Below are 17,809 nucleotides of genomic sequence, written 5' to 3' on the forward strand. Positions count from 1 at the left end.
TGATTAAACCCAACAAGTAAAGATCCCGTTGATGTCGATAACGTCCGCGAAGCCCAAGAGCAAATAGGACCGCATGACAATGGGTGTGCTCCTTTACACACCAGCTCCCCTTACAGCTCCTCTCAGTGCTATGTACAACAGCAAGTTTGCAAGAGTATCACCCTTGTTGAGTCCGTCTAAGTTATGAACGATGACGAAATTTCTTCTGCAACCTGTAAACTTGGTTTCGACCCGTGAAACGTTGCACGAATGAGTCTGATCGGCTTCGTCGGAAAACCGTGTTCTAACATAATCTGCCATAACCCGTTTCTCTTCACTGAATCGAACGCCACCTTGAAACCAATGAGCAAATGAAGGATCTGTAACCAGTATGGTTCTGCTGAAGAATTCGTCGTTGATCGGCCGTCACAAAAACCCGCCCTATATTCGCCGACGAAGGACTTTTCATTTAGCATCAGTCAGTTAAACAAGATTTCGGACAAAACGTTATACGCTGAATTTCAAGTTGTTATCTCTCTGTGATTCGCGCAATCCAGTCGATAGCCTTTCTTGTAAAGAGGGCAAGTGAGATTATCCAACCAATAAGCAGGCAGTTCTTCCTCTTCCCATATCTTCAATGTGATGGAAGTTCGTCCCTTCCAGCAGCCTTGTTGTTCTTCAGAGTTGAAGTTTTCACAGCCTATTCAACGTGGTCGATTCGAATTCTGTCTATCGCTCTTCCATTCCCACCGTTCAACATTTCCTCGAAGTGTGTACTCTCTCCTCCTGGTAGCCACCATTATTTTGCCTGTCAGCAAGTTTCCATCACGTTCGTTGCACATGACGAGGGAAGGCGCTGTTTTTCTTCGCACGCCAGACAGTTTCGTAAAACCTCCGCGCATGTTATGTTCCATGTTCTCTTGCGCCTTCTTCACATTTTCCTCGCGGCCTTTTTGCCTTTCTCGTACACCAGAGTGTAGTGAAAAGCTTTATTTTCACTCAAAAAACGAATTTTAGATAGAAGGCACGGAGAGTCGAGTCACATATACCAATCCACTCAGTTCGACGAATAGATATGATGTCTGTGTGTCTGTGCGCAAAAAGAGTTCACTCACTTTTTAGACATTTCCCATTGGGCCATTTTACGGATTAAAGCTCGTATCGAACCGGAATTTTACCGCATTGTTTGCTTTTAACAATGGTTTGGATCGGTCATGGTGTTCCGGAATTATGGTCATTTGAGTGATCCGGACCAACACCGGTAGAACTGGCCTTATATAAAACTTTACCAAACTCCATCATGCGGCACATCAAACTGCGGCGACTTTTTGTAACCTTTAGCATGGTTGACGAATTTTGTGCGGAAATAAACACGGGAGACCAGAAATTTCACGATGTCAGCCCAAAATTCAAGATGGCAGCCTAATATTCAAGATTGCGGCTTCAAATTCAAATTGGTGGCTGTTTAATAGAGTTTTATGCTTTAAAACCATGCAATATGAGTATATTTGGTATGGGGAAGATGTCTAGGCTCCAAAAATGGCGTCCAGAACATTCAATACGGCGGTCTGAAATCCAAGATGGCGGCTCCAAATTCAAGATGCCGGCTGTTTATTGGTGTTAAGCAATCTAGGTTTTAAACATGCAATATGGGAATATTTGGTATGGGGAAGATATCCGGAGCCCAGAAATAGTGACCAGAACATCCAAGATGGTGGTCCAAAATCCAAGATGGCTGCTCCAAATTCAAGATGGTGGCTGTTTATTAGAGTTTTAGGCCCTAAAACTATGCAATATGGATATATTTGGTCTTCACCATACCATACCATACCATTCAGGACGACCAGAATATCCAAGATGTCGGTCTAAAATTCAAGATGGTGGCTCCAAATTCGCTGCTGTTTATTGATGTTCTAAGCCATACCATAGGTTCCCAAACTTTCAGATGCGTGAAATTCTTTGAGAAAGTTTGAAATTTGTAAAAAAAAAGAAAAATGTTGGTTGATCCTTTTCAAAATATGATGACAAAGGTTATTATCGGCAGATTTGTTCTCTGCGTCATGAGGGGTTTTTGCCAGCCAAATTGCCTGAAACTTGGTCATATAATCGATGGTGTTTGGGAAAGATTTGATGCCAATTTTGAGTTCAATAGGTTTAAAAAAAACCTTGACGAAAAGATCAAAACAGACAAAAATACGTAAATTCCTTTTTTTTTCGTATTTTCCAAATATTTTTTGGAGAAGGCCTTGTAAAAACAAAACTCCTGAATGAGCTAGAACGAAACTTATAGAGAAATCTTTGAGATAATAACTTCCAAAATTTCTTAACAGATCTTTAAGTAAATTACCAGCAAATTGTACATCATTTTTGATAAGATATGTTTTTTATTACTACATTTTCACTGTGAAATTTCCAGAAAGTAATGATGTACTCATTACTCGGGCGGTGTTCTTGCATTCGAACTGAGAAAGGAAGAATATTCAATCAATTGTTTCTAATAACTGATTGTTCGATTTCTTTCTGTAATTCTTCATAAATTTTCTAAAGGGATACGCTGGAAATACTTCAGGAATTATGCCATGATCCCCAAAACTATTTCTGCTAATTTAATCCCACAAATTGATTTTTTCTTTTTGAGGATATTTTCAAAAAAATATTCGAGGAATTTACTATTTCGCATGAGAACCTTTAAGACAATTACTCGAGTTTTTAATAGTTCCGTGGAATTACATTTTAACGAATTTTGGGAATTCTTCTATTCAGTGTCTTCACATTTTCTCAAATATCAGAATTATACTCGTCTTTACACCTGGTACGTCTGGGACCCTTTGCGTAGACAAGTTTCCTCTCATCATCTATAGCAATTTTGTTAGAATCATACTGATTTGCATTCGCCGTTGAATCGTTCCACACCGGGAGTAATCGGAGACGTCACATTCAATTGAAACTATTATCTGATCGATCCTCTTCTCTAACTCATCACCAACCAAGCAATGCACCCTTACTCGTCGTCTTGTGGAACAAATTTCCCTTTCAACCCAAACTCTCGCCCTTTCGAACAACCAGTTCAAAAGTATCTTCTATCTCGCACTTCGTCACATCGACTGTCTCTTCCCCCTTTCGATCACGGTTCCAGCAACGTGAGTCGACGAGAGATGTGACGAAATTTCGGCGAACCCCTTTCCCTCTTCAAAAAAAAAAATTGCGCTAACTCATCCCATCTGGGAATCATCATCGCATGCATCACCGGTTCCCTTCCTCTTCCCAGCCATCCGCATTCGCATCCAGTTCCCTCGCGTGTGACTTTTGCTTGCCCGAGACTTACTTGAAAGGTGTTAGGAGAACCAGTGAACCAGTTAGTCCTGTTTTATTCATTTTTTTCGGGATCAGCAGATCACGCAACAAGTGCTCTCCTGCTCTGCCTGGTCCATCATTGACGGCGCCGCCGGCCTTGACCTCGTGCCCGCTTTTCGCTTTTGATTAATCGCATCCGACCGACGTCGGACGACGATGACCACCTTCGCATCCAGACTACCGCGACTCTCCCTCATAATACAGCAGCAGTAGCAGCGGTAGCAGCTACAGCGGTAGAAGCAGGAAAAACTTGTTTCCAGAAATTCTGGTTTGGTACATTTTCGTATGGCACCAGCCAGCGCAGAGCTGCGTTGCGTTGTTGGTTGCCGCGATTGCTACCTACTACCTACCTGCGAGAGATGATCACGTAGTAGCCCTGACTTTGACACCAACGACGGTGGCGGCGGCGGTGGTGACCGAAGAATGTGTATCTTTGGAAAGACCTACCAGCTGACGACGACAACTTGTGCGTAGAAAATTCCATTCTCGGTCCTCGCGGACCGAGCGAGCGGTAAAGTTCCGTTGGTTGGAACTTTACCATCACCACCGGCCGCTCACAGACGACGGTCGACCAACTGTTTTAGCTCGAGGGGTGGTGTTTTCCTATGAAAAATTCATTTCAACCACTTTCGGGCAAAACTGGTTCGTGATGTGCATCTGCAGGTGATATTTTGTTAGTGAGGGGGGAGAGGGCATTACAATATTAATACATCAATGGGTGACGTGACCAAATGGGGAAGAACTGCTAGGTTGGTCTGCGACAGTGCCAGACAAGAGCACCCACGCACCACACTGCTAACATTTGCTGCGCTGATTTGCATTAGTGGGTTTGTGTGACGTCATTCGTAATAACAACGGGGGAAACTTCCAAGACGTTAACGACTTGACTTGACGTAGACGGAAGGACTCCTGGAATTAACGTGTTGATAATCGTTTCTCCGTGGGTTTCAGAGCAAGATGATGACTAAAACACAACTTGAGCATTATTATGTTGTGCACATGGATGTCAAGCATTTTGAGCAGTGTAATTTCCACATGGCTCGGTAAGCCTGTGGAATTGACATTTGATCATGATTGTCAATAGCTTACCGTTTTCAATATGCATCTTCGAGACCATACTTTATTAGCTCAATAACGGTGCTGGTCACGTCTTTACAGTCATCGAGGAAGGAAAGAAGTTTAAGTATGACGTGTTAACAGCAACAAAGATCGCCTCTGCTTCTCCACGACTGTCATGACTCATGAGGATTATTTTGAAAATATGGAACGAGCTCACCGATTACCGATTCTTATCGGATTTTTATGCGTGCACAAGGTGTTAATATCGGTCCCGTAATATATGGATTAAATACTGTGAAAATCTATTTTAATCGCGACAATAAATGCATCAGTGAATGCGGAATAGAATTTCCAGTTTAACGGTGTATAAAGAGTTTTTGAACGTTGAATTGTTTTTAAACTACACTAATTTTTCGTTTTCTGATATTGTGAGAATCGACAAACCAACAGTGCAAACAATCAGCCAACAAAGCGGCCTACGGCCGCATCAAAGGCAATAAAAAAAAGTAGCGGCAACAATGTCTGTGCAGTGCGATGTTTGCTCCAAAGCAATAAATGTGACTAAGGAGAGATTGTTTTGTTTCGGTGGCTGCGGTCAGGTGCTGCATCCAAAATGTGCCGACTTATCCGCTGCTGGAGAAACTGCCTTGCGTGAAAATCTATCAATCGAGTACATTTGTCATGATTGTAGAAAAAGACAAAAGAATCTGAATGAAGTGATGGGCATGTGCGATAAAATTCTTGTTGCGATAAACGAAATTAATAATCGTTTAGAAAAGATCGAAGCAAAGTTTGAAAGAAACGGTTGTGATGAAGCTGTAAAACAGTGCGAACAAAACGTAAAACTGGTGGTAGAAGAATCAGCAAAGTTGCACGGAGAACAACTAAAAAATTTGGAAACGCAAATTGCGAATTGTAGTCCTGCTATGGGTAATGGCCCGACGGGCGGTGATAGCTATCCTTCTGCTGGCAGTTTTGTTGAAGTGGTTCGTAGGAGAAGGGGGGCTCGTGAAAGCGATTCTGTTTTGCGCTCTGGACGTATTCGAAACAAGAGTGTTGCTACACCGAATTCGAGTGAGAATAGAAACGTGAGTGCAAGGGCACAGCAAATCAGAAATTCAAGAGCGGGAGAAGTGAATGAAAGTGGAAGTAGTTCCAATAAGAAATTTGGCTGTACAGTGCGGGTCAAACCTTTTGCGACACAATCAAACCATCAAACGAAAAGGGAACTTAGAAGTCAAATTAATCCAACACAAATGGGCATAAAAAGCGTGAGAAATGGACTGAATGGTTCAATATTTGTTGAATGTATCAATGAGAAAGAAGCCAAAGGGTTTATGAAGATGGTTAATGAGAAGTTAAGTGAAGGCTATTCAGTTGATATTGAGCAACCTAAGAGACCAAGAATAAAAATTCAAGGAGTGGATGGTATTTATAATTCAAATGAATTGAGTGACATTCTGAGAGAACAAAATGGAATTGAAGATATCCAGTATTTAAAAGTGTTGAAAAGCATACCATCGAAGAAAAACCCGGAGTATGAATATTCTCTAATATGCGAAATCGATGCCAACACATTCGAGAAAGTGATTCGTAAAGGTAAGCTCAATATTGATTTTGAAAAATGCCGAGTTTTTGAAAGCATTGAGTTATTCCGATGCTTCAAATGTTGTGGATATGGCCATAAATCAAGCGAATGTAAAAATACTCTTCACTGCGCTAAATGTTCTGAAAGACATGACGTAAAAGATTGTTCATCTGAGCGGGAATTATGCATTAATTGCATTATTTCTAACAGAGAGAGAAAAACACATTTTGATGTTAACCATTCATCATGGAGTACCGAGTGCCCTATTTACCAGAGAAAAGTTAATATTTCAAAAAGTAACATCAATTATGACGCATAGCAATTAAGAAAAGCGGCGGATGTCGTTCTTTTGAGTATTGCTGGCATTACATCGCACTTTGCTGAGTTGGAAATTTTGGTGAGCAGGAAAAAACCTAAAATTATCATGTTAACGGAAACTCATTTGACTTTAGACATTGACCGAAGTGAGTACAATATTGAAAACTATAGGATGCTATGTTGCTATTCGGTTTCCAGACACACTGGTGGCGTTATGATGTATGTTCATGAATCCGTGAAATTCAATGTAGTTGATAATTCAACTTGTGGACTGAATTGGTTCATTGCTGTAAAGGTAGTTAAAGGACTTACTGCTGGTGTATATGGCTTGCTGTATCATTCACCCAGCGTGAATGATCGAGATTTTTTGACACATTTGGAACAAACCTGGCTTGATAAAATAATTGATGACAAAAGAATGAACCTCATTGCGGGTGATTTTAATATAGATTGGAAGAATAACAAAGAAAGTAAACATCTTCGCTGCTTGATGCAGTGTTTTAATTTAGATCAAAAAGTAACAAACATTACGAGAAATACTAGTAGATCAAAAACCATCATTGATTTGGTCTTCTGTAATTTTAATGAGTTGAGTGTCACTATAGATCAGGACAATAAGATTTCGGATCACGAAACAATCCAAATTCAATTTAAAAAAATCTCAGAGCCTTTACAGAGTAATATCACAATAAAATGCTGGAAAAAATATTCGAAGAGCGCACTTATTTCTTTGCTGAGAAGAAATATGCCTAATGACAGTGAAAGACAATTAGATGAGAAGGCAGATGTTCTGTGTACTGTGCTGAAAGCAGAGTATCTGAAATCTCATGTATACATGAATGAGACAGTGTGCCATGCGCTGGTTTGAAATGCGTTTCAGGAAAATTTGTGAGATTTGAGATCATAGCATGCTCATGAAAAATCTAGTGTACGTGCCTCAATGAGACGTCTCGTGAGACTCGTCACATTGAGATGTTCGTCAATGAAAAAGAATTGCAACGCTGTTATTTTTGAGAGGCCCAGATTAGATCTTGTGAATCTGATCCCACCCCAGAATTAAGGCAGACATACCGAGATCGATAGTTATCCAGGGATTGAACCCGTTTAACAGCGAGCGGTAATGGTGGCGATAAATACAAGCTAATCGGATTTTAACGTTTTTAGGGGGAAATCGTAGCGATTTGGTTATCTGCCATCGTCAACTATTCGGTGAAATAAACCAGTTGCTATCCGCACGAAACGTCAAAAATCGTAACTGACCGCTCGCTTGTACCCAGCGTGGTCATTATGGCTCGCGGATAAGTGGATAAAATGAGGCCAATTGGGGATCAAATAAATATTGGGCTTATTTTTATCGATTGAGATTGCAATATCCCTAACCAAAGATGCTGCCCACATCATATCTCTTATTCTTCACACTACACGTTTGACGTACCTGTCTAGGCCATATTGACCCATATAACCTTTGTTGAAACTTTAGTTTTTGCCGATTATAATCAATTCGACCATAAACGTTGGTGCCATTTTTCTTCCACTCAAATGATCCAGCCTCTTTCTCCGTTGGTCAAATAGAACACGCCCAGAAAATCATCAATCAGAAGGTACAGTTCGCAGTCCTCCAATTAATTGTGGACATCCGTCATTTGGAAGAAGCCTTCGCCACAATTATTCCTCTTACCGCCTTTCCCATAGTAAAACAATCTCCGGCTGTATTCTATCTGCCCCAACACACCGGAACGTCCTCCGCTTCCGGTTTACGTCTACCCAGTCCCAGCAGAAAATCATCTAGAAATGTCATCCTATTGAACGATTCGAGAGTAAATCGAACCGGGAGGTGAGGTGTTGGGCTATAAGCTGTACCTGGAGCTTGTCTCATTGAGACATCTCATTGAGACTCGCAATGCTAATGTGATGTGCACTAACATCGCGAGTCTCAAGCTCAGTGAATTTTCATGTACTCACGGCCAACTTTTCTCAATCTCGTATTGAGATTTGTGCGTACAGATACTCTGGCTGAAAGAGAACGTTAACCAACTTGTTGTTGTCAAAAACATAAGATGTAGGAACAGGAAAAGATGGTACACGTTAGAGTTGAAAAACTTACAAAAAATGAGAGATGAAGCTTATAAAAGAGCTAGTATGAGTTGGGAGGAGGCTGATTGGCTACAGTACAAAGTGTTAAGGAATGAGTACACATGCTCAATTAAAATAACAAAAGCAGAGTACACGCAAAGAAAAATAGAACAAAATAGAGGAAATAGTAAACAACTTTGGAAAACACTCAAGTCACTGTGGAAAAGTAAAGAAAAAGCATCAAGTCAAATAAGTTTTGATGGAGAGGTTATAGATAACGAGGATCTTATTTGTGACAAGTTTAATAGTTATTTTATTGACAGCGTTCAGCAAATTAACGATAGCATTGAGAATGTGCAACATACGTTTGAAGAAGAAAATAACCATGTCATCCGCAGTTGGAATATCTTTAATCGAGTATCATATGACACTATGCGTAAAGCCATTGATAAAATTGGTAGTTCGTCTGGTCTTGACAATGTAAATCTACAGGTGCTAAAAGATTCGCTAGAAATCACTGGAGAACACTTACTTGGAATAATTAATGACTCACTTGAGCAGGGAAAATTTCCTAGGAGTTGGAAGCAATCAACTGTAATTCCGATACCTAAAGTATCCGGTACAATAAAAGCCGAAGAATATAGACCTATTAATATGCTACCTATATATGAGAAAGTGTTGGAAATTATAGTAAAAGACCAGTTACTTGAGTACTTAAATGAGGAAAAAATTTTAATAGATGAACAATCAGGGTTTAGACAACATCATTCATGTGAATCTGCCCTTAATTTATTGTTGTATAAATGGAAACGAATGATTGAAGAGAAGAAAACGATTGTTGTTCTGTTTTTAGATCTTAAACGTGCGTTTGAAACTATCTCTCGCCCGGAAATGCTGAATACTTTGAGTAAATATGGCATGGGAGGAAACGTTCTCAGGTGGTTTCAGTCTTATTTATCTGATCGCACGCAAATTTGTCAGTATGGAAATTCCACTTCGTTGCCGAAATTAGTACCACTTGGTGTTCCACAGGGTAGCGTGTTAGGACCTCTCCTATTTATTTTGTACATAAATGACATGAAGAAGGCCATTAAACATTGTGATGTTAATTTATTTGCTGACGATACAGTGATTTTTGTTGCAGAAAAAAATGCAGAGGCAGCTAGCAGAAAATTGAGAGAAGATATTAAATTATTGGATACATGGTTAAAAGTGAAAAAACTTAAATTAAATGTTCAGAAAACTAAGACAATGATTATAAGTAATAAGAAGCAGCTAAATTATGCAGATTTGAAAATTTATATTGAAGGAATTGAAATTGAGAGAGTAGAGGTCTTTAAGTACCTCGGAGTCCTAATTGACCAAAAATTGACATTCAAAGCACACATCGACAATGTGATTAAAAAGATAGCGAAAAAGTACGGCATGCTAGTTCGATTGAGTAGTCAAATGACGTTTTGGAGTAAAATATTTGTGTATAAAACTTTGGCGGCACCACATATTGATTATTGTTCCTCAGTGATATTTTTAGCTAGTGATATACATCAGAAAAGATTGCAAAGATTGCAAAACAAGTTTATGAGGTTTATTCTGAGCTGCAACAGGTATACACCCATAAGAGTTATGTTGGACACATTACAATGGCTGTCAGTCAAAGAACGAATAGTTTTTAATGTATTGACAATAATCTTTAAATTGACTAATAACCTCTTGCCGGAATACTTGACAAATATTATTTTGCGTGGACGAAACATACATAATTATTCAACTAGACAAAGTGATTATTTACGTGTTGTGCCATTTACTATGACAAGTACGCAAAAATCAATTTATTTTAGTGGAATAAGAATATTTAATGAATTGCCAATTGAAATAAGAACTATGAGAAGTGTTCCTGAATTCAAGAGAAATTGTGTGAGGTGGATTAAAGAACGATTTAGACAATAAGATTTATTAATGTTCGAAGAAGATGAATTTGTTTGTATGTGTTTAGATAATAAGATGAATTTATGTTTTATTGTAAATTATCAAATGATAAATAAAATAAAAAAATAAAATTAATGGATTATTATTACTATCAGTTCAAATATCCAGTCCTCGTTTTCCAAGTCGATGTGGACAAAATGGCGTCTTGTCTCTGACACGAAGAATTTCCTTTGAAGACTGGTGATAGCTTCGTCGAGCCACCACCTGTTAGGCCGAATACAGGCACAAATTCTACTAGCGTACACACACCGCGATACGCGAGGCACTAATATATCCTCGACTTGGTTATACAGCATATAACAACACTGTCAATTTACAGTTATATTTTGACTCAATCACATACAAGATGGTCTTGCACAAAAACAAGAAATAGATGTGTATAGGTGAATAAGGACAGTATGGAACTGCTCACAAATTTATCTGGGAACGATTTTTTATGTTTACCTCACACTGCATTGAATGCGTTATCGTACCATAGCATCATAGGTGATGGAGTGTTTTGGAGACAATGTAGATGCACAAAAAAAGCCACAATTTCGTTGTAATCTTGTCTAAATATTCAGCTATCGGAACAGGAATAAGATAAGTTTGCCAAATACTGTAAATATTATTTGAAGCATCTTTTCTGAGACTAACTTAAAAAGATACTGTTCAAAATCATTATGCAGAAGAATTCCGATTTTTTTTTTTTGAAATATATTGTAAAAATTATATAATGTATTTTCAATAAGTATTTTTAGTCTTGTTTAGAATTCACATACACAGCCATGGAAGAATCCTCGATAATAATCGACTACTTTCTTCATTTTTCTTGTTATTATCATTACTTTCAGTGTATCAGAGGTGCAATACAAGTATTGAAATGGCAAGCGCTACTGTGCAACGACATTGAACATTTGAAACATGAAACGGCAACATCTCAATAGAACAATCTCATAGAAAAGTCTCCATATTTTCGACAGCAAAATATTTTTCCAAAAGTTCTTCCATGCACTCCTGTGGAATTTTTATGCTACTTTTTTTTCTAAAGAATTCTATGACAATCTCTAACAAGTTTCCTCGAAATTTCTTCTTAAACTCCACTGTGAATTTATCGATCTGCCGGCGGGCCTAAATTTCGCTCCAGCTCTTCTGGAAGCCCCTTTCCGAAATACCTACATTAATTCTTCCAATGTGTTACTTTTTTTCTACAATTCTTGAGGTTATTGTCGACTAAAAATCCAGTCTGCGAGAAGACTTATCAACTAAGAGAGAGTTTGAATTAAGAAAGTTGCTGCAAACTCTACTTCGAGGAATTTGGAGTGTTTTTCGAAGAAGCTCCTAGTGAAGCTCACGTTAAAAGTTTTATTGAGAATCCTGGAAACCTTGAAATGTGTCACTAGCTGACACCTGATATTGAATTTCCCATACGATTTTTGCAAACATAAGGGAAATTTTCTTCTTCTCTAGCACATTTTTTTGGCGAATTTATGATGGAGTATGCACTACTGGGCAGAGTAATTGGCTGCTTTTCATACAAAATGCTCAAGTTTGGGGTTTGAATCCAAGCTTCTAGTTCACCAATTGATCTTAAATTTGGATGGAGATAAAATAGTTCGAAACTTGATCTGTGAAAAAAATAAGACATTCCTTAGTAAAGCTTTTTAAAATATCACAAAACTCCCATTTCAAACAAAAAAATCGCAAGATATTGATTTTTCAAATATTTTCTAAACGAACTGTTTCAAGTAAACTATTACTTTAGAAAAGTGAGGCGCTTCATTTGAATAATCAACTTTGTAGAAGAACATATTTATCTAAATAATAAAATTGCAAAATTATTCCAAAATCTTTTTTTTAATGAAATATTTGCAAAAAAATTTGCTTGGAACAGTCTAACTTCTTAACTAGTTAAATGAAAATAAAAGTGTGTCCAGCTCCAAACTTGGGTATTTTGCATGAAAAGTAGCCTATGAGAACTTTATTGTGTGCAGAACACAATTTTAATTCCAGGAAAAAGATCAACACACTTAAAACAAAGTATCGTATACAGCCGTTTTAATCGATCTTTTGGGTGACTTTCTCAGTCTTTAAGTCGAGAACGAAATGTTTCCTACTCTCCCGACGTTTCGGCCGAAGGGTTTTGGCCTTTCTCAAGGGTCGCTAAAACATGTATTTAACACTTTACATATAACATTTAACATAAAACATATAACTACTCACTAGTGTCTATCGTCTCCCGTGTATATAGTTGCCTAACCATTTGTGTTTGGCCTGCCTTTTCATTACCTGTCTGTTATAATATGGTTATTATTTTCGATTTGATGCACAATTTTACCTAACTTACTGTTTTTTAAAGGTTTTTTTATATATTTAGCTTTGATTGGACTTCACAGCACTGGTAACGATCGTTTCAAAATGGTTGGTGAATTTTGTGGTGATTATGGATCACGTTCATCGGTTTCATTTAGGAGGTGTGGAATTGGTTCCATTGTTGATATGGCTGGGGTTTGTCTACGTGTGGTGGACTGTTTAATTGTGTGGAATAGTCCTGCGTACGTTGTACTTAGACCTTGTATGTCTGTACGGTGGTTGACTGTGTTAGGTGTATTGGTGATGTGACACATCTCTAGTGTTGGTAGTGTTGATTTTCTATTGGCCCTATCGAGAATTTTTGGGTTTGCAACATTGAACATATGGTTGTTTTCAATGACATGTTTCATTAATGCTGTTTTTTCGCCTAGTCTTAGGATTTCTTCATTTGTGTGTGTGTGTCATTGCTTTGGATTAATTTGGTGTATTGGTTAACATTGCTCTTGTGTCCAGACATTCTAGTTTTTAACTGGTTTGTGGTCATTCCAATGTATGTTTGTTTACAGTCTGTGCATTCTAGACTGTAAATAACGTTGCATTGGTCGAGTATAGGGAGGGGGTCTTTAACTGATCGTAGGATGTTATTTGTGTTTTTTAATGTTTTGTAGGCAATTCGTACCTGTGGAAAATCGGCTTTTAGGATGTTGGCGATTGTAGGACTGAGATTTTCAATGAAGGGGATGCTTCTGTATTCGGTGAGCTGCTGACTGTTGGTTGTGGAAGGTGGTGGTCGCTGCTGGGGTTGGATGGCTGGAGTGTTTTGGTCCAATGGAGTTTGCAAGCCTCTGGAGGTGATGCTGCCGGCGTGAGGATGGTTTTCTTCGTTTAACTCTTGGAGGTGGCCTACGTTGGATGTTGTTGGTGTATCATGCGGGACTTCTGTTATCGAGGCCCTCGGTTTTGCTCGGCATAGCAAGCGGTTGATCAACGATGACGGGTAGTTGTTGGAGCGGAGGTGGTGGAAGATGATGTTGGATTGCTGTTGTTGGTTGAGATTGGTGGTGAGCAAGGTCACCCGTTTGATGAAGTTTGCGGCGACGTTTATCTTCATGCTTATGGGGTGGAATGAGTGGAAGTTTAGCAGTCGTCCTGAAGATATTGGTTTGGAATACCATTGCGTAGATATGGTCTGATCTGGGTTTCTGATGACCAGGGTGTCGAGGAATGGAAGCCTTCCGTCGGCCTCCTTCTCAACGGTGAACTGCAGGTGTTGGTTGTAGCTGTTGAATATCTGTAGCGTATGTTCTATTTGGTCTTCTGGTAGTGCTATGAACAAATCGTCCACATATTTTTTGATGACTGGGAGACTGAGCTTCCCACTCCCAGTCATCAAAAAATATGTGGACGATTTGTTCATAGCACTACCAGAAGACCAAATAGAACATACGCTACAGATATTCAACAGCTACAACCAACACCTGCAGTTCACCGTTGAGAAGGAGGCCGACGGAAGGCTTCCATTCCTCGACACCCTGGTCATCAGAAACCCAGATCAGACCATATCTACGCAATGGTATTCCAAACCAATATCTTCAGGACGACTGCTAAACTTCCACTCATTCCACCCCATAAGCATGAAGATAAACGTCGCCGCAAACTTCATCAAACGGGTGACCTTGCTCACCACCAATCTCAACCAACAACAGCAATCCAACATCATCTTCCACCACCTCCGCTCCAACAACTACCCGTCATCGTTGATCAACCGCTTGCTATGCCGAGCAAAACCGAGGGCCTCGATAACAGAAGTCCCGCATGATACACCAACAACATCCAACGTAGGCCACCTCCAAGAGTTAAACGAAGAAAACCATCCTCACGCCGGCAGCATCACCTCCAGAGGCTTGCAAACTCCATTGGACCAAAACACTCCAGCCATCCAACCCCAGCAGCGACCACCACCTTCCACAACCAACAGTCAGCAGCTCACCGAATACAGAAGCATCCCCTTCATTGAAAATCTCAGTCCTACAATCGCCAACATCCTAAAAGCCGATTTTCCACAGGTACGAATTGCCTACAAAACATTAAAAAACACAAATAACATCCTACGATCAGTTAAAGACCCCCTCCCTATACTCGACCAATGCAACGTTATTTACAGTCTAGAATGCACAGACTGTAAACAAACATACATTGGAATGACCACAAACCAGTTAAAAACTAGAATGTCTGGACACAAGAGCAATGTTAACCAATACACCAAATTAATCCAAAGCAATGACACACACACAAATGAAGAAATCCTAAGACTAGGCGAAAAAACAGCATTAATGAAACATGTCATTGAAAACAACCATATGTTCAATGTTGCAAACCCAAAAATTCTCGATAGGGCCAATAGAAAATCAACACTACCAACACTAGAGATGTGTCACATCACCAATACACCTAACACAGTCAACCACCGTACAGACATACAAGGTCTAAGTACAACGTACGCAGGACTATTCCACACAATTAAACAGTCCACCACACGTAGACAAACCCCAGCCATATCAACAATGGAACCAATTCCACACCTCCTAAATGAAACCGATGAACGTGATCCATAATCACCACAAAATTCACCAACCATTTTGAAACGATCGTTACCAGTGCTGTGAAGTCCAATCAAAACTAAATATATAAAAAAAACCTTTAAAAAACAGTAAGTTAGGTAAAATTGTGCATCAAATCGAAAATAATAACCATATTATAACAGACAGGTAATGAAAAGGCAGGCCAAACACAAATGGTTAGGCAACTATATACACGGGAGACGATAGACACTAGTGAGTAGTTATATGGTTTATGTTAAATGTTATATGTAAAGTGTTAAATACATGTTTTAGCGACCCTTGAGAAAGGCCAAAACCCTTCGGCCGAAACGTCGGGAGAGTAGGAAACATTTCGTTCTCGACTTAAAGACTGAGAAAGCCACCCAAAAGATCGATCAAACATCCAGTCGAAACCCTCTTGAAAGCCGTTTTAATTTCGGCAAAAATTCAGATAACTGATTTTTCAGCAAAACATTACCGAATTTTGGAAAAAAATTACCGAACTTTCGGTAAATTCTACCTTATCGTCGGTAATGTTTATCGAACATTCGGTAAAAAGTAAATGAATCGCACCATGTTCTGATAAAATTATTTAAAAAATTCCGACAAACGTAAAAATAATCTTGGGTAATCAATTTTACAATACTTCCTAAATATGCTGTGGAAAAACGCTTCAAAAAATCATTTTCACAATTCGAAATATATTTGTTGGAAATAACTGTAAAAGATCTCTAAAAATTGCTCTAAACTTTTTCGAGAAATAAACACATCAACCAGTCTGATGTTTTAGCAGAATTTCAGATTTCCCGATTCCACAGTCGATAGGTACACAGCTAATAGCATTCGGTATTTTTTACCGAAATCTCAACTGCTGGGCGGTAATGCATTTTAACCGAAACTCTGTAAAAAAAATTAAAATTCCGGTAAAACGTTATCGTTTATATGTTCAAATTTAACGAAGTTCGGCAAACCGATTTCGGTATTTAAACTAAACTTAACGGTTGAGATTTCGATAAAATATCACCGAAGTTGATTATTTTTTCTAAGTGTGTATGTTTTCAGAATTCCACAATGAATCCGACGGAAAATGAATAAGGAATTATGGTTGAAACCATTTTAGGAACATCATCTAAAACTCTTTGATATACACAATTTCAATGAAATTAGGAATTTCACCATATCGTTTTTGTCATTCGACATTCAAAACGAAAAATACGTCAGCATATACTTTTGAAATTTCCTCATTGTTTCTTAAATCAATGCTACTTAAGTATCTTCACAAATTCCTTTTTTTTAATTTGACAAAATTTCTCAACAAGAAATTTGTTTATTAATTATCCTACATATTTTTTATAAAATTTTCTATTTATACTTTACACGAGTTTCTCCAAAATTTGGCGCAATTAGATCTCGTGGAGTATCAAACGAAATTTCTTAAGAAGCATCATGATTCTCTGAAAAATACTAGGAAATTCCAGCTTATCCCAAGATATTTGCCCCCAGTGCGAATAGCGTCAAATGATTCTTTCAGTAATTCTCAAGTATTGGTCTCTGAAATCTTTCTATAAGTTCCAGAGGAAATCCCCACAATATTTTTTATGGAATTTTGAATCAATGAAATTTCATCAATAAACCTCTGATTGTTCGTATTCAAATTCCTCCTAATGGATATTTACTCATAAGTTTCACAAAAAAACAGAAACACACAAGGATCTCCGTTTAAACTTTATTCAAAACCTCACCCAGGAAACTACAGGTGGGACTCGATTATCCGGAGTCGGGTTCAGGTGCTTCCCAAAACAACATCTCGAAAACGGAATGCTGTAAGAAGCTGAAATTTGGACTTGACTGATTACTTATCAAAGTTGGTTTGACAAAATGTTAGAATTTCAGCTTGATAGAGTATTCCATTCCCTGGATATTCGTTTGAGAAGCACCAGAACCCGTCTCCGGATAGTCGAGTTCGACCTGTAGTGAATCCCAGTGAGTTTCAACCGGAATCGACTCAAGGTTAACTGTAGGTGTTCACATTTGTTTTCTTTCAGCGGCTTAAAGCCCATCTACAGTACAGACAAAAATAAAGTAAACATTTGACGTCCAAGTTTGAAAACCCGTATCTCAAAGTCTAAGGCATCAATCAACCTTTCGACTAAACATCGAAAGTAATTTAAAATTTCATTGGTGAAAAACCATCAAAATTTTAATTTTTACACCCATTTTGTGAAAACGGTGATAAATGGATTCTGATGTATTTTAAAAACAATCGATTTCAGAATTTAGATTTATTATACAATTTTGGGTGTATTGTTGAAGTAAAATTTTTTTTGGAAGTTTGTATTGCCCCAAACATTTGCATTTCAAATGAACACAATTTCAAAAAATTTTGGAAGTCAGAGCTTTAGAATTCATTTTGCATGAAAAAATGGTCTGTATGTACTGCATTCTGCAGAATATGGGCTCGTAATCGATAGATCCGTGTAATTCTTACAAATTTTGACATGGCGCCTGAAAATATTATACCATAAAAACGGTTATTGATAACATAAGTAACTATTAGACT

The 17,809-nt window shown here is 38.4% G+C and overlaps 2 protein-coding genes across 11 annotated transcripts in view; both read left to right on the forward strand.

Moving 5' to 3' along the window:
- The window catches only part of LOC109406167 (protein grainyhead), an 827,965-nt gene that overhangs the window by 671,447 nt on the left and 138,709 nt on the right, over positions 1–17,809 (forward strand). The gene's annotated exons all lie outside the window — the stretch shown is intronic.
- LOC134288325 (uncharacterized) lies at positions 14,020–15,653 on the forward strand. Its single transcript, XM_062852837.1, has 2 exons — positions 14,020–15,483; positions 15,544–15,653. Exon 1 carries the CDS (start codon positions 14,284–14,286, stop codon positions 15,262–15,264), a length of 981 nt encoding a protein of 326 aa, XP_062708821.1. The 5' UTR covers positions 14,020–14,283; the 3' UTR covers positions 15,265–15,483; positions 15,544–15,653.

Source organism: Aedes albopictus, chromosome 2 (assembly GCF_035046485.1).
Source record: "Aedes albopictus strain Foshan chromosome 2, AalbF5, whole genome shotgun sequence".
In the NCBI taxonomy this organism is placed as follows: Eukaryota; Metazoa; Arthropoda; class Insecta; order Diptera; family Culicidae; genus Aedes; species Aedes albopictus.

Bases quoted from the DNA above. Each gene is read 5' to 3' on its own strand.
- LOC134288325 (XM_062852837.1), top strand. From the start codon at position 14,284: ATGAAGATAAACGTCGCCGCAAACTTCATCAAACGGGTGACCTTGCTC.